Raw genomic sequence first — 24,750 nt, 5'->3', positions numbered from 1 at the left:
ACCCCAGCCAATTTTCTCTCTCCTCATTTTCAACTCTTTTAAAAATTATAATGAAACAGCAGTCAGGCTTGGCCCCCTTTGTGATCACAAAGTTACCCCTCATTTTTCTGCTCGTTTTCCCAGTCTGTTCCTCCGTTCTCTTTTTCTTCTTCTAAAGACATCCACTTTTTTCCTGTTATATCCTCTTTTGGAACGGTTCATTTGTCGGATAAGAAATACTGCAAACAGGTCATTCTCAAGGCTTCGCATTTAATTTAAGATTAAAAGGAGGAAGGAGACAAAGGAACGGGATAAAAGAATCATTGCCATCTTTAACCTTGAACACGTTGTAGAAAAGAATAGGGACAGATCAAGTGGATGGATTTGTTCACACGTATATTGCAAAAAATTTTGTTTCCAATACGCTACAGTTGTTAAAAAGTTTTTTTTCGTTGTAATTGCCTCTTATTTTTAGAAATGGCTTGCCCATCGGAAAGTAAGTCACTGTGTGAGCGTTTCTTTAACAGCAGTTTAAAGCTATGAATGACATCTGCTTGGCACTTGTATTATTTATGGCAGGCTACAATTACCCTCTTTTGCAATTTTTCCTTCTGTTTCTCGCTCCATCTATTTACGCTCTCAGCGGGATTCCTGGGAAGAAGTGTGGAGTCATTATCTTAACTGCAGAGGAGCTCAGTAACTGCAGGGTCAGTATACACACGTGCACAAACACATGCACACATACAACCCACATGTCACTGAACAATATTGCACTGTTAATTTTTGTTTTGTAGGAGTTTGCAGTCACATTAGTCTATTTAAGTTTTTTTATACAGGGAGTGCAGAATTATTAGGCAAGTTGTATTTTTGAGGAATAATTTTATTATTGAACAACAACCATGTTCTCAATGAACCCAAAAAACTCATTAATATCAAAGCTGAATGTTTTTGGAAGTAGTTTGTAGTTTGTTTTTAGTTTTAGCTATTTTAGGGGGATATCTGTGTGTGCAGGTGACTATTACTGTGCATAATTATTAGGCAACTTAACAAAAAACAAATATATACCCATTTCAATTATTTATTTTTACCAGTGAAACCAATATAACATCTCCACATTCACAAATATACATTTCTGACATTCAAAAACAAAACAAAAACAAATCAGCGACCAATATAGCCACCTTTCTTTGCAAGGACACTCAAAAGCCTGCCATCCATGGATTCTGTCAGTGTTTTGATCTGTTCACCATCAACATTGCGTGCAGCAGCAACCACAGCCTCCCAGACACTGTTCAGAGAGGTGTACTGTTTTCCCTCCTTGTAAATCTCACATTTGATGATGGACCACAGGTTCTCAATGGGGTTCAGATCAGGTGAACAAGGAGGCCATGTCATTAGTTTTTCTTCTTTTATACCCTTTCTTGCCAGCCACGCTGTGGAGTACTTGGACGCGTGTGATGGAGCATTGTCCTGCATGAAAATCATGTTTTTCTTGAAGGATGCAGACTTCTTCCTGTACCACTGCTTGAAGAAGGTGTCTTCCAGAAACTGGCAGTAGGACTGGGAGTTGAGCTTGACTCCATCCTCAACCCGAAAAGGCCCCACAAGCTCATCTTTGATGATACCAGCCCAAACCAGTACTCCACCTCCACCTTGCTGGCGTCTGAGTCGGACTGGAGCTCTCTGCCCTTTACCAATCCAGCCACGGGCCCATCCATCTGGCCCATCAAGACTCACTCTCATTTCATCAGTCCATAAAATCTTAGAAAAATCAGTCTTGAGATATTTCTTGGCCCAGTCTTGACGTTTCAGCTTGTGTGTCTTGTTCAGTGGTGGTCGTCTTTCAGCCTTTCTTACCTTGGCCATGTCTCTGAGTATTGCACACCTTGTGCTTTTGGGCACTCCAGTGATGTTGCAGCTCTGAAATATGGCCAAACTGGTGGCAAGTGGCATCTTGGCAGCTGCACACTTGACTTTTCTCAGTTCATGGGCAGTTATTTTGCGCCTTGGTTTTTCCACACGCTTCTTGCGACCCTGTTGACTATTTTGAATGAAACGCTTGATTGTTCGATGATCACGCTTCAGAAGCTTTGCAATTTTGAGACTGCTGCATCCCTCTGCAAGATATCTCACTATTTTTGACTTTCCTGAGCCTGTCAAGTCCTTCTTTTGACCCATTTTGCCAAAGGAAAGGATGTTGCCTAATAATTATGCACACCTGATATGGGGTGTTGATGTCATTAGACCACACCCCTTCTCATTACAGAGATGCACATCACCTAATATGCTTAATTGGTAGTAGGCTTTCGAGCCTATATAGCTTGGAGTAAGACAACATGCATGAAGAGGATGATGTGGACAAAATACTCATTTGCCTAATAATTCTGCACTCCCTGTATAGCACCAACTCACAATAACAATCACCTCAACATGTTTTATATCATAAGGTAAACAATAATAGACAGAAATCCTGCCTCGCCTGTGTCTTGTCAAGCCTCCATCACTGTGTCTGGAGTTTTGCCACTTCCTGTTTTATTTTTTAGTCTTTGTCTTGTGTGTATTATGCTTTTATGTCCATCCTCACCTCCTCCATCACCGTGTGGTACGCTGGAGCCACTATCAGGGACAAACAGAGACTGCAGCATGTTGTGCGCTCTGCTGAGAAGGTGATTGGCTGCAGACTCCCATCTCTGCAGGACCTGTACACCTCCAGGACACTGGGGCGTGCAGCTCGGATCTCAGCTGACCCTTCTCACCCTGGACACAGTCTGTTTGACCTGCTCCCCTCAGGCAGGAGGCTCCGGTCCATTCGCACCAGAACCTCTCGCCATAAGAACAGTTTCTTCCCCTCTGCTGTTGGACACATGAACAATAACCGTATGACTGTTCCCACCACTAACACATGACCCTACGCTGTGTTCACTGCATCATTCCATGTTTGGCACTGATCACCACCTGCACTCATCTATATATCATGTATATATCTATCCACTTAGCACTTTTAATTCTTATTCTTATTTTTATATTTTTATGACAGTATGTTTGCACTGAAGCACCGCAGCAATTTCCTAATGTTGTAAACCTGCTCAACATTTGGCAATAAAACCCTTTCTGATTCTGATTCTGATTCTGATTTAGTTTTGCTTACCTTGTCTCATCTTCCTTGAGTGTAGCCATCTATCTTTTTCCCCACCTTCATAGCTTCATAGCTTCTCGTTGTCCTGTGCATGTATTTATTGTTTTGTCTTCATTTGTTCTCATGTTGTGGACTCCATGGCTGTGTCCCAATTCAGGGTCTGCACGCTTGAAGTACGCATTTCAAGTGCGGTTACGTCACCGCCATGCGACGACGGCTGTCCCAATTCGAAGTGTACTTCAAATGCATACTCCAAATGTGCCGTCGATTTCCCCAAATATCAAGCGTGGTCCGGTGCACGCTTCGTGGTCCCATATATCCCACAATTCATAGCGCGGCGGTGGGTGTGGATAATTTTGCCGCAAAATACGGCAGAAGGGAGCGGCCGAAGAGGGGTTTTTTTTCTCCAAACTTTATTGAACTTATAAAACGAACAGTCAGTCATTCCACTTCAGTTTGTACAGTAGACATACTGTACAAACTGAAGTGGACATACAAGTAGACAGTAGACATACAAGACATACAAGGATCTTGAGTGGAGCCCCAGATTGGGGGAGATTATCAGTGGTCTTGTATGTCTTCCATTTTCTGATGATTGCTCCCACAGTTGATTTTTTTCACACCAAGCTGCTTGCCTATTGTAGATTCACTCTTCCCAGTCTGGTGCAGGTCTACAATACTTTTCCTGGTGTCCTTCGAAAGCTCTTTGGTCTTGGCCATGGCGGCGTTTGGAGTCTGACTGTTTGAGGCTGTGGACAGGTGTCTTTTATACAGATGATGAGTTCAAACAGGTACCATTCATACAGGTAACGAGTGGGGGACAGAAAACCTTCTTACAGAAGACGTTACAGGTCTGTGAGAGCCAGAGATTTTCCTTGTTTGAGGTGACCAAATACTTATTTTCCACCCTGATTTACGAATAAATTCTTTACAAATCCTACCATGTGGATTCATGGATTTTTTTTTTCACATTCTGTCTCTCACAGTTGAAGTGTACCTCTGGTGCAAATTACTGACCTCTGTCATCATTTTAAGTGGGGGAACTTGCACAATCGGTGGCTGACTAAATACTTTTTTGCCCCACTGTATATATATATGTATATATATATATATCTTAATAATCTGACAATACTATAATGTTACCACACATTACCACAGTGAGATGACTTTAGTCTCATGAACAACATTAACTAATTGTTATTTACTAACTAATCTTAAATGACTTTTCAGTACAGAAATGAAGCCCAACAATAATGTTTTACGGTCCGGTGGTTTCAGCCTCAGATATGTCATGAGAGACATCATGACAGAGATGTCATGACAAAAATGAATGACCAACAAAACATTTTTCTCCTTCATTTCTGTCACACAAAGCTGTATGTAACGTGTCTCGCGGTTAGTATCATGGTTGCTAGGCAACCTGAACAGTGCGACGAAGCGTATACCGTCCCATTTCACAAGCCTCTCACTTCCGCACTTCTCGTACTTATAGTGCGCGTACTTCAAGCATGCAGACCCTGAATTGGGACACAGCCCAGGTGTCTGTATTGGTTCCACAGTTCTCAGGAAATTCTCAGGAAGTTCTCAGTTCACATCTAGTCAGAGTTTTGTATTCTGTTTTTGCTCCTAAGTTCTCAATAAAACAGTTTTTTTTTTACCTTTTATTTTATTTACCTATTATTTCTGTATATTTCTGTCCTAACCTGCCTGTCGCACAGTGTATTATGACAACTGGGACATGTGGAGTCCCTCAGGATTCGATTTTCAGGCCACTGTTTTCATTCTGCAATCTTGACCACCTCATTAAGTACACCTGTTTAACTACCGTGTAAAGCAAATGTATAATCAGCTAATCACATCATCATCCCTGGTAATGAATGTTTGAGTTTGTCCACTAAATCACTTTAAATCCACCCACCTTTACACTGAGTTTTGTAAATAGAGTGCCAATAGCCATTTGATATTTTGCTGGCCACTCTTCTCCACAGTTCTCTAAATATATTTAAGATTAACTGTCAAGGTGGTTTCCTGCTATGAACTATGGGATTTTCTCCTTTATTTTTGCCAACCCCTTGCCACAGCAATATATTAACAGGCAGTCAGACGCTAACAGAATTTCGATGTGCGTGTTTGTGTGCTCCAGATAACATTATGTGAACAGGCTTATCTCGGAAATATTTACTATTGCTACTCTGGGACATATCGCCCCTGACAAGCCCCAAATGTTTTTCAGAAATTTTGAGAAGTGTGTGTGTGTGTGTGTTGTGTGTGTGTGTGTGTGTGTTTGTGTGTGTGTGTGTGTGTGTGTGTGTGTGTGTGTGTGTGTGTGTGTGTGTGTGTGTGTGTGTGTGTGTGTGCAAGCTGACAACCCCTAGCTGCCAATGACAAGCTTCAATTTCCCCTAATGCCTTACTTTAGGAGAAAATAGCTAAAAGGCCATTCTATCTATCTATCTATCTATCTATCTATCTATCTATCTATCTATCTATCTATCTATCTATCTATCTATCTATCTATCTGTCTGTCTGTCTGTCTGTCTGTCTGTCTGTCTGTCTGTCTGTCTGTCTAACCAGAAGCAGAAATAATACTGCTCCTTACTAACTTCTATAACGGTGTATACATATTTATGAAGCATTCCCTCTGCTCCTGCTCGTAATATTGCAGCCATCCCATAATAAAATAAGTATCTTTTCCTAATAAAATTTGCAATTTTAATTAAAAAAAATGGATTATAAGCACTGTAATCTGTGCATGCATTCAGTTATTAAAGCATAAAAACTGTTGGTGTGCTGCTGGTTCAGATTCTGTTCCTATTTGCTTCAACATTATGCACGGATTTTTACCTCACCAGGTATTTTGTATTCTGTGCGAAGCTCTGTTTTGAAAACTATTGTGAGCACACACACACAAAGTCCCACAAAAACCTTCACCTTTGTGACCAAGAAAGGAGTTGTTGAAGGAAACAAAGTTGCTGACTTAAAAACTGTAATTGCTTCTGAATTATATTGACACCTGCGCTTCCTCTCTGTCAGGATATTGCTACCATGCAGCTGTGTGCCAACAAGCTGGATAAAAAAGACTTTTTTGGCAAGTCTGACCCCTTCCTGGTTTTCTACCGCAGTAATGAGGATGGAACGTGAGTGTTGACATTTGGGGTGGGCTCAGACCTCAGGCACACACACACACACACACACACACACACACACACACACACACACACACACACACACACATCTCTCTCTCTCTCTCTCTGTCTCTCTCTACATATATATATACACACACACACATATATATATATATATGTATTAGGCGTGCAACGATACACAAAATTCACGGTTCGGTTCAGTTCGATACTTTGGTGTCACGGTTTGATATTTTTTCGATACAAAAAAATGTTCATGCCTTTTTAATTTGTCATTTATTAAAATTATAAATATATATTTTAACTCAAAAGTACAGTTTTTAAATTTAATGTTGCTGAAATAACAAAGTAATAAAAAAAATAATCTATCTGATCGAGAAATCACTCATCTTTGGAAAAGAGAGTTTATTACAGAGAAATGGCTCTTTCCAAAATAAAAGCTATACTATATGCTTCTTCTGGGCTATATTCTCAGCAGCATATTAAACATATCAGGTCCCCATAAGGAGAATCATATGCTAACGGCTGTCTAAATGACTCAGGTAAAGTTTGTAGCATGCGTGCTTGTTGTTTTTGTCTGCTTCCACTTGTCTTTGCACTAGGATGATGTCAGCATAAATGTGCAGTCATATTCATTGTGTTCCCACTAGTGTTGTCAGCGTTAATCTCGTTGAAATGACGTTAACGCCACAACACGGCAAATCTCCGTTAACGAGCTACCGCGGATCGCCCCGTGCGTGGGGCTGGACGGCCAACACGTTAACGAGCTAACTGCGCTAACACACTAGTTCCCACCAATGTAATTGAGCATTGCATGGCACATCCAACATACTGTTTTACTTTTGTCCATGACGCGCTTACCTTCAGGGTCATACTTCACATGAAAACCAAAATACCACATCTGAATGAGGGTGGGGGAGGTTCAATTTGCCGTGTTGCAAGGAGAGCTTAACTTCTGTCTAGCTTGCCCTGCTCTCAGTGAATCTGCGTTCGACTACTCCGCCTAGGCTGCACTGTCGAGCGCAGATCCACTGAGCGCTCAACACAGACAGCATCGTCAGAAGGAAAGTTGATAAAATAAATAAAAAATTTTGTATTGTTCGATACATATGCGTACTGAACCAAAAGCACTGTATCGAACGGTTCAATATCGATACGAGTATCGTTGCACCCCTAATATGTATGTATGTACAAATCTCTGATTAGCAAAAAAATCACATCCTATTTGAGATTGTAAAGTTTTAAATTCCAGGACATATTATTATTATTACGTATATACAACCTCAGTAATGAACAGTAATACATGGCATCTTATACCGTGATGTTATTCTTAACAATTCTACGCCAAAATCTCTGGCTCTATTCCACAGCATGACTTTTACCGTCTTCCTTCTCTCACCCCAACAGGTCATTACAGATGGCTGCCCCTCCCTTTCTTCCTGTTAAAAGGGAGTTTTTCCTTCCCACTGTCGCCAAAGTGCTTGCTCATAGGGGGTCATGGGTTTTTTTCTGTATGTACTATTGTAGTGTCTGCCTTAAAATATAAAGTGCCATGAGGCAACTGTTGTTGTGATTTGGGGCTATATAAATAAAATTGAATTGAACTGAATTCAAAATATGGAAGTAGTGTGTAAAAAACTAACTACACCCTTAGTGTTTCCATAAGAATTAAGAGTCTAAGCCAGGTGGTGGCAACGTGGTTATGTGAGCATGAGCAACTATATAAAAGCAGAAGTTTTGTCATTTTGGAGCTCTGGAGTTTTCAAGTGTGTGTTAATGCACTGGTAAGGAGGAAAGACATCAGGAATGATCTGACATCATTTCATTTACAAAATTTAACACTCTTCAGCCTGTGGGGCTGCGAAATAATGACTGTTGCTCCAAACCGCTTCCAGTACTTATTCCCAAGTGGTGCTGTGTAGCAGAAAGCACTCAATAAGTGCTACTTTCAACTGTGAAACAGCACACAAACACATTATTAGTAAAAGAAAGGTTATGGAAGGTGTTCTGTGAAGGTGTTTCATATGAAGACCACATTTAATAATACCCATTGTCACATCTGGTTCACACACTTATTTTCCATACAAATCAACTTTGCTGCACGTACACTTCTGACTCGAGTTCCACCAGAAGTCACATTTGTTTAAGTTTTTAGATCGCTTCGACTGCTGTGCCTTGGAGAGATTTTTGTAGTAATAAAATAAAAAACAGGAAGGAGAAGAAAATAAAACTCTTCTGTTATATCCTCTGGATATTCTTAAGCAGACAGAAAAAATATAAAAGCTTACAATGCCTTTTGCTCAATTGCAGAGGAAGGAATGGGAGATTAGTGGGGGGATCTTCACTGGTACAAAAGGAGCAGTATAAATGTTCTTTCCCTTTTTGTTCCTCATGGCTGATTTTTTTTTGCTTGCAGGTTCACCATCTGCCACAAGACAGAGGTGATCAAGAACACACTGAACCCAGTGTGGCAGTCCTTCACCATTCCTGTTAGAGCTCTCTGCAATGGTGACTATGACAGGTCAGAAAACATGATCAAATTTAATATCGAGGTATTTTATGACTATTTAGAAACCTTCAGAGATCTTCCATGTTGTAAGCTATTTGTTTTCTCTGGGTAAAGTAAGAACAATCGGGCACAGATAGACTTTTAAGTGGATGACATCGCCTGTTGCTGGGGCGGTCAGAATAATGCCAGCAGTCGGTCGTGGTGTCCCAGGGACCAGCACTGGTGTTATTGAGACTGACCTAGTTTGAAGACAGCCCTGTGTTACATATTCAGTCATGCTGGACCATGCTGAGCATTTGTTAAGCCACTGACTACAGAAATGCACAGTGCCACCGTTGCTATAACAAGGACTCCTGTCATAAATCTGACAGATTTTTGTGAATTCATCACATTTTATATTTGAACCACTTTAAGCCGGTTGATTTATATATAACATTTTGTGATGTTTATCAATATTTGAGACTTTCTAGCTTTATGTAATGCTACAGCTATTGCTGTAATGCTAATGCTACAGCTAATGCTATTGAGGAAAGGCTGGTTGGAGACCACAGCACAAACAAAATTGTTGTGATCATGTGCAACAAACTTTCAATCTTGTTGCCTTTAAAATATTTTTCTTCAAAGACAGAGAACAGATCTGAGACCATTTGCAGTCATTTGCAGTCTTCAAAGGGACTTTGCTTTGTTAGGACGGAGATAAAACTGGAATTAGATGGAGTCATTGGCTATCAGTCTTTTAACAATTTGTGACTTAATGGGGTGAAATTGGCAGTTACATGCCTGTTTGTGACAGTATGTCAAAAACACGGAAATTCACATTAAACAGTCCAGCCAGGACCTCATGCATTTAAAACAGAAATTCAAAATAGTTATATATTTATTGCAAGACTGCAATTTAAGTGCAACATATTAGTAACTGATTCTATAAACATTTCAACATCTGAAGAAAACCTGCAGAAAACAGTCATAGACGTAAATGAATGGTCGTAAAAGTGGGACTGTTCGTGACTACAAGGAAAACTCAAGAATCAACATTTCCACATTTAAAATCAGAGTGAAGAATTCCATATTACAACAAGTTGATAAGTTCAAATTATTTGGATTGCAAAGTCAAAAAAAGCTTTCTTTGACTTAGCAAAGATTTTAGATGATTGATAAATTTCCTTCAAGTCAAAGTGATTCCTTGATGACTATATACATATCTTCATGTATGGAAATGGAGCTGGGACAATAAATAAGAAAACTGTAGACACCATTAACTTCCTAAGACCCGAACTCTTTCATGGCATGCATTTTTAACTTCTCTTTGCTATTTGGACTGATTGGGACCTGATGAATGTAAAAACAAAGAATTACCTGATTTGTTTTACCTGATTTTTGTTTCTGAGAAAAATCAGATCCACATATGAGGACATTTGTTTTAAATTTCGAAAGGACAGTGGAATGTCCTCGTAAGTGGATATCAGGCCCTTGTAGAGCAAAATTAAGTATTTTGGTCTAGACAACCCAAAATGTGATGTCCACATATGTGGATGCCAGGTCATAGGAGGTTAAGGCAGCAGAGAAGTGGTTCGTCAGCAGATGATGAGAATGTCATACATGGAAAGACTGACTATTGAAGAGCTTTTCAAAAAGAGCAAAGACCAGAAAATGTCTATGTAAAAATGTCAGAAAGCAAGATTCTTTGGACACATAATGAGAAGCGACTTTGACTATGACTTTGTACATGTGGAAAAATCTAAGGCAAGAGAAGCAAAGGCAGAAGAAGAGAAACCCAGACTGGAAAAAGAAAACCTCGAATATGTTCCTGCACTGTTTGACTGAAAGAGCACCTTGGAGGACCATGGCCACCAACACCATTCAGCAAGGCACTTACGAAGAATGACACAGGCACTTGCTTTTCTATAGGACTATAACAAGGATACAAAAGGTCGGCAACCAGTTGAGTTTCATTCATTGGTGCAGACTTACTGAGACAGTTTGAAATGTGTGAATAATCTGAGGTTATAAATGACACTGCTGTTGTTTGGAGACAGGGAGACCTGTGCAGTTACTTCATAATGGAAACCAACAACCTCTGGACGACCAGTTGGTCACCACAACTAGTTTTAATCATTCACTGAATGTGAAAAAAAAATCACTGCAATTTACTGGGAACTGACTATTTGTCCTAGTTGTGAAAAGGAGGGTGCCATAACAACCAACTGAATGGAAAATGTCATTGGCTCCATGCAGATCATAAATAAGCAGCTCTCTGCTAGCTGTGGTGCCAAACAACATGCAGCACATTTGGCTGTTCATGAAGCTGAGATGATGCTTCCAAGGTTATATGTGGAAATTTCTATTCATTTTTTCTCTGAAATCTGAAATTGAAATTGAAATCAGCTCTATCTGCTCCTGATATGATGGCGTAAAAAGTATTTTTTTATTCAATCAAACATAATTTGAGGTTCAAGTTTCTCACAAAAAACCCACGGCCTTCAAAAATAATATGTGCTTGTCTGTTTCAGAACTGTGAAGGTAGACGTCTATGACTGGGATCGAGATGGAAGGTAAGAGCATTCGCAGATAAGCACTCACTACACCTTCAGACACTGATCCCTCGTGTTAGAAGGGAGTGAAACGTCTTGTTTACAGTCTGTGAGACAAACTTGGTGGTGAAGAGCTTGAGGGGTTTTGACACAATGTGCTACAAAACTTATGCTGCAAGGACAGATAGGCCTGATTTGGAGATTAATAGGAACAATTCCATATTTGACAGTTATTAAGAAAGAAAAAAATATATAGCTCTGTAGCTCAGATGAAAAAAACGATTTATGTAAAAAAACATTTTGTTCCTGCTTGCTTTTCTGTGTGGGTGCTGTCTGCTGTAGCCATGACTTCATCGGCGAGTTCACCACCAGTTACAGAGAGCTGTCTCGGGGGCAGAACCAGTTCAATGTCTATGAGGTGAGACACAACATGGAGATGGCTTGTTATTTCATACCACCGTCATCATATAAAGACCTCGCAAATCCAATTTAGGTGATTTTAATCTCTAACAACCTCGAACCCTCACAATGGCACAATTTTTTTCTAAACTGAAAGATTGGATTTCAAGTGATGAATGTAAAAACAAATAAAATGAAATAAAAAATGTAAAAGAATGAAGCTGAAGGTTATGAAACCTTCAGCTGAAAGGATAATTTCCGGAACATATAAACAGACAGGTAATTGAAAATACAAAGTCGTGTATTTTTACATACCTTGTTATGACTTTGGCATTGTCACAATAATATATGGATTTAGCATATGCAGTAATGATTTATTGTCCATAATTTAAAAAAAAGTTTTCACATTTATAAGGTTGCATTGTGCTAACTTTGTATTCCTACCTGAAAGAGAGAGCTTCCTAGCTAGTGGGTTAGCACTGATTCCCACTAAAGGACACTTTTCATATATACAGTATAACAAGTTCCATCACATTTGTACATTGATTTTAGAGTATCACAGAGAGGAGGGGGTTCAGCTAGCATAAACAGCACTGATTTCCAGAGTATGTAACAAGGACACGTACTACTGCACAACTGTGTTTTGTTTCTAGACTTCTAGATTACTGTAGAAGCTAGACTTCCTTATAGTTTTATGCTATTGAGCAAAGGTTCTGTGGGGAATAAACGCACAGAGAATGTATCATCACATTTGCAAGGGCCACAATGCATTTGAAACACAAAAGAATTGGTATTTATAATATAATATGATCGTCACACAATGATACAGGTAGTTGCCTGAGGTAGAATCAAACCAGGGCCCTTATATTAGCCCTTTAACATATGAGTCCCTTTCTCAACAAACTGAACCATCTTGGTGGTCCATTGGAAGCTTTTTCACTCATTTTTAGTCTAGTCCTTTAATCCTTTAATCCTGCCTGACTATTTTCAAAGAAAGTTTTTTGTTTGTTTGTTAAGCTACTTAACACTGACCTATGAATCATTCAAGCACAAAAAATGCACCTGGGTCATTCCTAGTATTTAGTGCCATTTGAGTCTTCATGATAGAAGCAAGTGCACTACACTACAAACTCCCCTATTGCACAGCCTGACACATAGTATTTTTGCGCCAACAAGGTGATTCACAATGAGCTGTTAGTGAAAAATTGGCTGATATGCTATTTGTGGTATACCTCGACATGGTGTGCAGTGTGTCCTTAAAAATGTTGAGGAAGCTGGACAAAAGAAGAAGTGACGTACCTAAAAAAATATATCTGCATCACAAAGTCATGTCCTTAAGAAACAGGAAAAAAATCCAGCAAAGACTTAAGAGATACATCTGGCACATCATAGATCCGTCTTCTCTTCACCAAATCCTCATCAGAAATGGTCTCAGTGGAAGGGTGGATGCCAGGAAACTAAGAAAGGGAAAAAGGGAGAAAGGGCTGAGGTATGCCAAGTTACACAAGAACTGGGCTGAAAATCAGTGGTAACACCATCCAAATTTAAAAGTTTCACTTCAAGTTGTTGTGAATATTCATGAAAGAGGTCAGTAGAGAGATGCAGCACTGAGTGTCTGTAGCTGACTGTAAAACACAGTGGAGACTCTGTGGCTCCTGTCAAAGGTGATGAAGTCCAGACAAGCAGATTTTAATCAGCCATGGGATGCACTGTTAACATTACACCAGTATACGCCATGAAATAAATAATATCAGTCATTACACACACACACACACACACACACACACACACACACACACACACACACACACACTCACAAATAAAATAGAAACCAATAAATGTGTTGCATTATTTTGCTGGAAAAATCAACAAGCGCACACTGAACTGACAAATCTATTATTGCCCCCAGCTTATTCAAATCTCCTCAGTAAAGATGTACTTTGTTCCAGCCAAACAAATTAATAGTAATGTTGCAACATAATTACTGGAAAACCACGTGGTCTGAAGGAGAGAAAAAAACAGAAAGCTCTTTGATGAGCTTTACAGTGACGGACGTGCACACGGATGTTCTCTCAATTCTCTATACACACATCAGATCGATTTGTAGGCTGCCACCATTATCAGCAATCTGCTGAATTATTCATGTTCATTTTTGCACTTCATTTTAAGCTATAAGGTGGTTTTATGGAGGCACTCATCATCACTAATGTGCTCTTTCTGTCACGGGCAGGTTTTAAATCCCAAGAAGAAAGGCAAAAAAAAGAAATACATCAATTCTGGAACTGTGAGTGCACCCACGTCACCCATAACTGCCTGTCATTTCCTCTGTATTGCTATTTACTGATGTCTTATAGAATCATATAGTAGTATAGGTATCATCACCTCTTACATCTGCTTCTTTTCACTGGCTGGCCACCTGTTTAGTTTTTTTGCCTGGCCCTGGTCCCTCTCCCACCGTCCTGTTCTGTTTATCGCTCTGTATGCGTTTTGGTATGTGTGTGTTTGCCAGGTAACACTGCTGTCCTTCAAAGTGGAGTCTGAGTATACCTTTGTGGATTTCATCCGAGGAGGGTGAGTAGAATAATAATTAGCCCGCGCTCACAGTGAGTGTCAACAGCCACCATTTTGAGGGTTTGTGTCTTTGTGCCAGTATCTCTCAAGATTATGTTTCCCAAAAGCATCATGCTGAGCACCACACTGAGCTCATATTGGCTTTGAAAGGGTGAAGCTTTGAGGAAGTCTGTGTTTGCAAATCTTATTTGTAAATAACTAATTTATTCAGTTCATTCACTTTTAATTAGCAGCTCTATTTGTTTTATCTAATTAGCGCTTCAAGATGGTGAAGGGAATATTGTCCTTCCATTCTAATTAGCTAGTTACCGAGACCGAGTTACAGCTTGTCGTGTTGGTAGAGTTGTGTGTTCGAAGGGTTTGTAGAGTGTTTGTCAAGTGGGCTAAAGTGCGTGTTACTCTTTCATGTTTCTTTTTATTTTATTTACCACAGAACGCAACTCAATTTCACTGTGGCGATAGACTTCACCGCGTCTAATGGTAAGTCACTGCCTCACAACCATTTTGCTTTATTGTGATGTGTGCACATATTACTTTTTTTTGACCTACCAAAAAATTTTAATACAATGTTTGTGCCATTCTTTGGTTTTCCCAGGAAAATACTCCTCTGCACTTACACCTATTAAGTAGCACCTATTAGCATGCTAGCAAGCAAAACTAATGTAGGGTACATGGTATGAACTTATTCTTAATATTTTGGTTTTGCCCTTGTTGGTATGCTCAAAAGCTCATGTGAGCATTTGCAAAGCAATACTTCACAGTATGTTGTGACTACAGTCTGTTTTGCTTTGGTTATGATGTGCTGCTAATCTGTAGTTTGGCGCAGGTCAGCTGTTTCTACTGGATTCGATTCCTTACGTTAACCAAATCTAATCACCCACTCAATTTAGCTTCCTAACTGCAAATATTACTGCATAATAGCATTGTTATTGTTTTTTAATAATAATATGAACTTACTTATATTGTATGGTATTACCTTCACCTCCAGCACTACTCCCAGGAACCTTGGAGTCCGTTTTGGCTAGGACATGTCCTTTAACTTCCATATTTAACAAAGAACTATGACTGCCTTCTTTTATCTGCACAATATCGTCAAAATGAGAAGCATCCTGTCTTAAACAGATGCTAAGAAAGCATTTGGTACTCTAGGTGGGACAACGCGCACTCTCTGAGTACAGACTTGCGATTCCTGGAGTTTCCAGAAGTCGAGTGGAAACAGCTTCCAGTTTGGGTTTAGGAGACAGCAATAAGGCTTTAAACTGTACTTGTTAATCAAGTTTATAGTGAGGGCTGGATCAGGTGACCGTTAACCATCCCTTAATGGTCCTGCTGCTACAGGCTAAAGCTGAATGGAGGCTTCCCACAATCCAGTAAGCATCCATTCCCCCTCCATTCACTCCCCATACACTTATATATATTACCTTTGCATGTCTTAAACTTGTTTTTGTCCTGTTTGTGCTCTTTATGCTTCTCTTTCCCTTCCTCCCCATCACTTGTGGCAGATGGCTAACCCTCCATAAGTCTTCTGACAGAGGTCTTCCTTCCCACTGTCATTAAGTGCTGTCTATAGGGGCTCATGTTATCAAAATATAAAACTATTACCGGTGTTGGGGAGTAACAGAATACGTGTACCGCTGTTACGTGTTTAAAATACAAAATATGAGTAACTGTATTCCGTTACAGTTGCCGTTTAAAAAGGTGGTACTCAGAATACAGTTACTTTCTTGAAATACAGGGATTACACGGCGGTCTTTTCCTGTTTCATATGTTAGGCTGTCCCCTCTCTATTTTTGGTAATTCCACGCCGGTGGAAACCCAAACAAAACATACATTAAGAGGCTCTAATGCTCAACCTTGCGGCCCATGTCACCTCTACTTGCACAATGAGGTGACGAAATATTTTTTTAAATTATTGTTCAAAAAATGATTTAATATGAAGGCAATAGGCAGAGTGTTACAGGCATAGCCCTAAAGAATTTAGCCTCGTGGGCAGTATAGTCCAGTTGTAAGTAAGCTATTAAGACTCGACTGTACACTGTGTTCGTGTTTTCCTCCAAAACAATAAGTTCAGTTGGAGCAGCCTTTCAACGCCTCTCTCTGTCTCTCGCTAGCAAAGTTGACCCAGACAACAAAGTAAAGCTAGTTTTCGGCTATGAGCCCCACACGGAACCCGCCAGAGGTCCCTTTACTACGGTTCGCAGCCGCGGACCTGTTTTATATACCTACTGTTACTCATTTATGTTAAGATTATATTAATATTATATTAATATTAATATTATATTAAGATTTAAAAATCTAGTTGGTATTGGTATGGCGAGTAACCTTCAGTAATAGTAATAAATCACACAGCAATAGTACATTCATGTAGTTATAAAAAGCTTGATAACATATTAAGTAATCCAAAGTATTCAGAATATGTTACTGTCATTGAGTAACGTAACTGAATACATTACAAAATACATTTTGGGGCATGTATTCTGTAATCTGTAGTGGAATACATTATAAAAGTAACCTTCCGAACACTCACTATTACTTTTAATCAAACTATGTAGTCCCTCGCAATTGATCTGCCAAGTTTGAGGTAGATCAGATGGACAGGTAAAAAGATGAGAAGAACAGACAAACAGACATACGTGGATTTATTTGTGACGATGTTAAAAAGCATTTTTACACTGTCTGTTCTTTTGGTGTGAGCATTGTGGAGATTCCCATGCTTCAATCAAAAATATATTCTACTCCAGGTGCTCTTGACAAAACTGTACAAGCTTAAAACAGTTTAGTTTAAAAGCATTAAGCTGGAAGTGGTGGTAAATGTGCAAATCAGCTGTATTTAACAGAAGTCTGGATTCAGCACGAAGCTTGATTGGCTCTTGCTGGGGAAATGATATATGAGAAATGTGCCTTTATGCTACTTAATTAGCATGCTATTCAGTTATATCACCTCGTGTTTTCTCCTAACTGCAGTCTCCTCTGTCTGAAACTGTGCTTTCTGCTGTTAGACACAGCAAAGGTATTTCTTTCCCTAATATAATTTGACCCTTCACCTTTCATTGGCAGGTATACTCAACTTCTTGATGGTGGGTGCTGGATAGATTGTTACATTAAGGCTCTTATTTTCACATGATGGAACGTGCAGTCAACCGTGCAACGTGCACAGGGAATGGTGAATGTGTCTGGTATTTTCATGGCCAGAGGTGCACCTGCAGCGCAGTTGGGAGCTTGATGGGATTAGGGGGAATACATTATCAGTGGGTGTGTGGGGAGCAGGCATCTGTCGTGGATAATCAAATCACCCCCCCATACCCCTCCCCTTCATCCCCTTTAAAAGCAGGGCACTCTTTTTAGAATGGAAGAGAGAGTCCAAACCACCTTATCCCAAGGGGGCAAAGAGAGAGCTGTCTTTTAGTCACATTCTGTGATCTTTATATGTGTGCAATAATTACAGCGCTAGCAATACCAATGCATTTTCTTAAGACATTTAGCATGATTGCATAAACTCTTTAATTCCCCATACAAAATCCTGTTTCCGTGAGTCTTTGATTTTCCAGAGATAAAAAGTGTCTTCTTTCCCTGCAACTATCAGATTTTACTGGTACACCCACAAGTCTTTACATAATTCATCACAGCCATAGCCTGTCTCTGTTTGCTGCATCGGGAAAACCTGAAAGAAGGAGATGAAACATATGGTATTTTCTTGGCATTGATCATCTCATAGTTTTCCACTGGTGATTTAGTGTTGCTTGTATTTTGCAGATGAAAACAAACCAGAGAGAAGGAGGCACTGTTCACTTCACATTGTGCTCTGTGTGCATGTGTGTTTCCTCTTCTAAGGTAACCCATCCCAGCCCACCTCCCTCCATTATATGAGTCCGTACCAAATGAATGCATATGCCATGGCACTGAAAGCAGTGGGAGAAATTATCCAGGACTACGACAGCGATAAGCTCTTTCCTGCCTATGGCTTCGGTGCTAAGCTGCCCCCCGATGGCAAAATCTCCCACGCGTTCCCGCTGGTAAGAAACACACGCACAGTTTAAATGTAGAAGGCAAATATGCACAGTTCATCTGTGGCAGGGTGTGCTGGACTAGAAGATGCGGCCGTGACACCAGCTGTTTGTACAAGTTGAGAAGTTGGCTCATCTGCCTGCCAGCAGGAATCTCTCAGGATCCGCTCCACTTCCTCCCGGCTCCCTCCCGAGGGGACAAACCAATAAAAAATCAGTGGCTATGAAGCTGAAGTACCTACCTGTGCTGTGAAAGTATTGATTGCTGCGGTCTTACAGAAGTGCTTCAACAGACAGGACAACTGCAGGATTTTTTTTAAAAAAATAGGAAAACTTCTTAGAAATAACTACTACTTAAAAAAAATGCATTCATTTTTCTTTGATTCTATTGTTTTCTTTCTGTAACAATGTTTTTTGCATTTAACTGATCTCACTTCTTATGATCCAGAGTGTTTTAGCTCTTTCAGTTTGAAGACCACAAGGGCAACAGTCCTTTCCATTAAAAAATGTTTTTTTTTCCCCCAAAGACACTGCAGTGAATGCAATCACCGCATATAAAAAGTTGGCAAGGGGAATCTGGCTGATCAAAGTGATTTAACATTTGGCATTTTTATCCATATGCCTTTCGTCACGCTGGTTAAAACTGGTTAATAACGGGAACAGAGACCTGACAGTTTCCCATCTGTTTCCAACCATGCATTTTTGGATCATATGTCAAAAAACTAAAAGAACAACTGAAGTTCTTGGACCTTGTAACCACTGAAACAGCAGCTTGCTGGTGATGTTTACATATATGCCAGGATGGGAGAAAAGTGCAGATTGTTGTATGTATTATTTACTATGTTACTGGTTGGAATGTTCCTGTGTAATATTACTGTTTGGAAGGAAAAGGACAAGAAAGTAGTTAGCATTTAAACATTTACAAAAAATGATGAGAGCGGATTAGCTAACATTTGCTAGCTCTTTAACACTGGTCCATCTGCTGTTGGTTTCAGGGTGATTATAGTTAGTGTTGTGAAGTAGTAGTGACAAAGGAGTAGTATTTTGATGTCCACATAACATGTAACTCATCTCCAGTGTTAGTTAAAATATTCCATCACTGATAAAAAGGGTGAATGTGCAGAATATAACACGCAGTGCCATGACTCCAGTTTCACAAGTCTCAGGCATCAAATCTGGTCAAAAATGACTTGCAGGTAGTAAAAAAAAAAAAAAAAGAAGTTTCTTTTGTCCTTCTGGTTTCTTTAAAAATGTGACATGATGTGGAAACTTTGAATAGAAAATATCTATCTGTGCTCATGTTTCATGTTGATGAATGCTTCAAGGACAGAGTGCATTTCCTAACATTTGTATGTGTTTTTGAAACCTTTAAAACTGGATACTTGCTGCTTGTGAGAAAGTAGCCAGTTTTTTAGTTTAAAGAGCGAAACTGACTCAGGTTGTAAATGTGTGTACTCTCTTTTTAAATGAGCTTCATCACCCAGTGATGAATCTAATCAGATTATAATCAGTTAAATGTAGATAGATTTGATTTTATCAAAGCTGACAGCAGCATATCCAGCCTGTGTACAATATTTAATATACACTATATGTGCACTGCATACTTCATAAGGGCAATGTCTGCTGTTTGTTGCAGAATGGTGACAATGATAATCCAAACTGTGTGGGCATCGAGGGAGTCCTGGAGACTTATTTTCAGAGCCTGAGGGCGGTGCAGCTGTATGGACCTACTAACTTTGCACCTGTTATCAACAAAGTAGCAAAGTAAGTTTGAAGATTTGATTTTGATTTTTTGATTTGATTTTGATTTTATTGATTAGCATTCAAATTCAAATCTCAGTGAAAACAGTGGAAAAAAAAACCAAGATGGATGTATGCGGTAAAATATTATATTTTTAAGTAGTAGGTGTGCGTAGTTACATCAAATTAGTTTTTAATAATTGTAAATCCTGGAGAAAGCTATGAATTTGAGTAGCATTAAGATTATATATATATATGTGCAATGCTGTTTGTGAAAGTTTGGAGGTCAGAAGTTTAGACAGGAGACAGCTGTGATGAGGAGTTAAATATCATTTTTTTATACAGGGATATATAATAATTAAAAAAATCTTTATAATCTCTTATATTAAGCTGCAAAAAACAGTAAGTCTAGGCTCCTGGGCTTTGTAGCTCTATGGACACCTATTTGGTTCATCGCATGTATAATTTGCGCAGCATGGCATTTTTTAAAGTTGAAATGAGCAGGGGAATTAAGAAAATCTGGTATTCTGATGTCCTCAGTAAGTACCAGTACTGATCAATCTGATGTTTGTACATCATCCTGGTGTTATCTGAAATCTGATGAAGGCAATAACAGTGGAGTCAAAGACTAAACAAATGACAAAAAAACATATTGTCACTTTGTATCAATATTTTTTATGACTTTGACACTTAAACACATTCAAAAAGTAAAAGCACTGGAGACACAGGAAATGTGTAAATCTTTTTTTTTTTTTAGTATTTCAGAATTTCAAGGTTAAGATTCTTTGTGCAAATAGCCGTTATATATATCCTGCATCGTTATTTCTGAAGTGGTTCCTAGATGTGTTACAAAAAAACGGGAAAGAAAAAGATTTTGCTGCCATAGTAAATTGCATGTTTTTGCTCTGGTTGTTCGAGCAGAACAGAATGTTGGACGTTAAAACTTACGTGCACTGAATGATCAGTTGTCATTTATATATCCCACCCTGTGTTGGAATGCCACCTGCCAAGCAGCAGAAGGCATTAAAGTGGTGCTAAGAGAGTATAAATAAAAAACTCACATACTCACAAAATCATCCTAGCAGTATGCTACAATCCCATTTATTAACACCACACCCACACACAATTACACACAAAGGCACAGAAACACTGACTGACACAGATTTATACTGTTTTCATCAACACAAAACAGGGAAGTCAGTGGTGATAGATTCTTCCCTCTAACAGTAAATTCACAAGCAGCAGGTAAAAAACACACGCAGACACATCCAGCTTGAAACTCATTTGACTTCATATCGAGTTAAAGTTGATCTTTAGCGATGTGAGTACATACTCTTGTTTTCTTATCATTCCCCATGATGGACAGGGAATGAAGAGCAGTGGAAAAATGAGAAGCGCGGTTGCAGGATTTTATCTTTGGGGTGCTTGTTATTATTAAAAGGTTTCTGGCTCAGGGTGTGAGTGGATGGGTCGCTATGCTGGGTGAAAGATATGAAGTCCACTTTTTATTGCAGTAACTATATATAGTTTAAGTCTGTATTGTGTTATAGCAAGGCAGGATTGTGTAAGAGAAATAGTAGTCATTGTCAAGCATATTTTGCTAACATTATCCACCATAAACATCGGTCATATTAGGTATCGGCAAAACTTTAGCATTTATTTATTTTTTTGTTATTAAAAAAAGTTATTTATTAGTGTATCCCTTTGTAAGCGCTACAGAGCCTAGTCCCACATTAGCATCTACTTTAACATAAATAAAGTAGAGATTAAAATAGAAGCTAAAATGCCTTATTTCACACAGAGGATGAATTGAGGCTCAGGATAATATAAATTAATCTTTTTTCTGTTTCTCAGCTGGTAGAGCAGGTCAGCTACTAACTGGAAGGTTGATGGTTCGATCACAGTGTGCTCCAGTCTTTATGGAAAGTATCCCTGGGAAAGGACCCCCATGTTTCTCTCCATTGCATCCATCGGAGTATGAATGTGTGAGGAAAGAGGATGTTAGATAGGAAGCACTTAGAAACAGCGTAGAATGGGTGAATATACAAGTTGTGTAAAGCGCTTTGAGTGCTCAGATAGAAAAGTGCTAAATCAGTCCAAACCAGTTCATTTACCATCTACAACAGAAAGTAGAAAACGGGCCATTTAAGTGGTCTTTGTGTCCAGGCAAGCTGTTTGAAACTTTCAAATCTATTATCAGTTCAAAATGTGTAAAAAGAAATTTCTGAAGCTGACATTTTCAAGTTTAGTGTAATTCATGATTTCAATTCAAAAGAATTTATATTTTGCATTTATATTTTGAAACTGCAGTTTCCTATGGGACTAAGGCAAGCATGTATCCAACAGCAATACTCAACATGGCAGTAATTTAAAGAATGGATGACACGTTTTATGACAGAACGATCACTTTCACTCTGGTACTTTATAATTGTCTGTTTTTGCATTTGACTATTTGATTATTATTTATTAATGTTCTACAGGAGCATTAATAATTCTATATAAGCTCTCAATAAATTTTGTTTTGTCTTTTTTGACAAAGCTTGAATCAGTCTCGTCTGCAGCTCATTGCCCCGAAAACAGACAGGCCTTCTTATGTTTTCTTTGCACAGATTATTAGCTTTAACCTGTGTATTTCTATGTGTGTGTCTATGTGTGTGCGTGGGTGTCCGTGTGTCTGTCTATGCACATTCCCCAGCTGTGCAGCAGAGATTACAGATGGCTCTCAGTACTTTGTCCTGTTGATGATCACAGATGGAGTGATATCTGACATGGTCCAGACCAAAGAGGCTGTGGTCAATGTGAGTAAACAAACACCACATGTATACAACTCCCTTGCATGCATGTGTTAAAAATTAAAGCTGCAGGCGTACTGATGAATAACAGCCCTCTGTGACCCCACTGACTCTCCTGCATGTGGGGTGAAGATAATGTTTTTACATTGTTTGGATAAAAACGATTAGCATTCTTTGGTAAGAGCCTCTAAGTGAAGCTTTTCTTGAACAGAGGGGAGTTTTTTTCATCTTTATTGACGTAGTGTTTGAAGAGGTCAGTAATTTCAGTAACCCATCAAATTAATTTTTAAGCAGTGTTTGGTTGGGTTCTGAGGTTTCTCAAAGCACACAGTGTAGAGCATTAAAAGCAAGCTCTCTGTTATTGTCTTCATCCTAATTACCCATCACGCAGTGCAAAGTAAATTTCTCAGGTCATTACTTTAAATCACAAAATGTAGGCTGCTGCATCAGGTTAATAGCCTCACCCAAAACAAGATAAAACGTTTAACAAGTGTGAATCAACATTTAATTTCCTGCTTCTCACCCGTGGCTTTAAAAATCTAATGAGTTAATGTGGATCATCTTTCCTTTTGTCTGAACAGGCGGCATCACTCCCTCTTTCCATTATCATCGTAGGTGTTGGGCCGGCTGAGTTTGATGGTAAGTGTTTGGGTATACTAACAGGGTCTATTATTTATTTTATGGCTAAATGTGAAGGTGGAAAAAAAGGCCTATCCTGCCTGTTTCCATGTCACAGTAGATGATTTTCCATCCATGTTTTTATGCACATTTTCAATTTGCCCATAAAAATTGCAAAGAAGTTTTTTTGCCTCATAGAGGTGGATGAATGCTCACTCATTATGTGACAGATGACCAGCCCCTCAGCAGCTGAGCCCTGGTAATTTGCTGCATGTCGTTCCCCTTCTCCTCTTCCTCAACAGTTCCTGTCTGTCTTTACTATAAGATGCCTGAAAAAAGAAGCAAAACCCAACCAGTTATAAGCCTTTGACTGAAATCTGTATCAACCTGTCTCTTTGCTCCTCACCTATCTTTTTGTGCGATTGCTTCAGACTCACCATAAAAGCCCCATGACATTTGAGAGATTGTGAAAAAATGAGAGGCAGCCAGCAAGCTCTACCTACCGACCAATATTTCATAGGTTTTTTTGTTGTTTTTTTGGAGGGTTACTTGTTAGATAATGTGACAAAGGACTTCAGTTACTCTATCGTTTCTTTTGGACAGCATTTTCTTGAGAAAGCTGTTTAGCCTCCTGTGCGTCCCAAATCTCAGTGCTAACCTCGTTACGCTCATACACTAATTTGCAAATTTTGCATTGTCATGTTTTTAAGACCTACTGTTAATAATGCCATCATCTGCATCAACTGGTAATCAGCTACATCATCAGTGGCCTTGCCACTGTGTGGAACGTTACATAACATAATCCTCATGTGAAAGAAATAGCACTCGCGATAGCCACAGCAGCTTTATTCAACATGTTTGATAGAGCTGTCTTTACTCCATGCACTCTATGTGCTGCTATTGTTTTGAGCATTTCTTACAGATAATGGCATAACAGTCATTGTTTTGGTCTGCTGAATAATACGATGCCTGGTAGTACACACAAGACTCCATTCTGTAGGTATCTGAAGAGATTAGAAGAGCTGTTCGTGATGCAAGACCTGCACCTATGAAATCACATCGTCTTTTAAAAGTCTTTCACCCAGTCTTTTTTGTTGTCCTGCTAATTCTAGTGGTGGTGCTGTTTCTTCTCAGCCTCATATGCACACATCCCGAAAGCACCAGCACACTCACTAACACATACATAATGTATGGGATCATGGCTGTTGAAACACTGGGGAGTTAGACCTCAACAGTTCCTCTTCTACATCTCTCCAGTAGCTATTACTGTGTGTCATGTGTCTGTGTCTCTATTTCTGGTCTCCTCTCTGCTGTAGTGTAACTTTGAAA

At 39.3% G+C, this 24,750-nt stretch overlaps 1 protein-coding gene across 3 annotated transcripts in view; it reads left to right on the top strand.

Moving 5' to 3' along the window:
- cpne9 (copine family member IX) overlaps window positions 1-24,750 on the top strand; it is a 108,408-nt gene that overhangs the window by 68,709 nt on the left and 14,949 nt on the right. For all 3 annotated transcript variants that reach the window (XM_014410837.3, XM_014410836.3, XM_076878424.1), the window contains 12 exons: window positions 623-686; window positions 6,148-6,251; window positions 8,674-8,778; window positions 11,277-11,318; window positions 11,640-11,715; window positions 13,927-13,980; window positions 14,206-14,267; window positions 14,701-14,747; window positions 18,099-18,280; window positions 19,908-20,035; window positions 22,707-22,809; window positions 23,385-23,442. In XM_014410837.3, coding sequence (XP_014266323.3) covers window positions 623-686; window positions 6,148-6,251; window positions 8,674-8,778; window positions 11,277-11,318; window positions 11,640-11,715; window positions 13,927-13,980; window positions 14,206-14,267; window positions 14,701-14,747; window positions 18,099-18,280; window positions 19,908-20,035; window positions 22,707-22,809; window positions 23,385-23,442 — 1,025 coding nt within the window. The remainder of the gene's footprint in view (window positions 1-622; window positions 687-6,147; window positions 6,252-8,673; window positions 8,779-11,276; window positions 11,319-11,639; window positions 11,716-13,926; window positions 13,981-14,205; window positions 14,268-14,700; window positions 14,748-18,098; window positions 18,281-19,907; window positions 20,036-22,706; window positions 22,810-23,384; window positions 23,443-24,750) is intronic.

This window comes from Maylandia zebra, linkage group LG20 (genome assembly GCF_041146795.1).
Source record: "Maylandia zebra isolate NMK-2024a linkage group LG20, Mzebra_GT3a, whole genome shotgun sequence".
NCBI lineage: Eukaryota > Metazoa > Chordata > Actinopteri > Cichliformes > Cichlidae > Maylandia > Maylandia zebra.
Note: the sequence above shows the minus strand (reverse complement) of the source record. Positions and strands in the feature narration are given on the sequence as shown.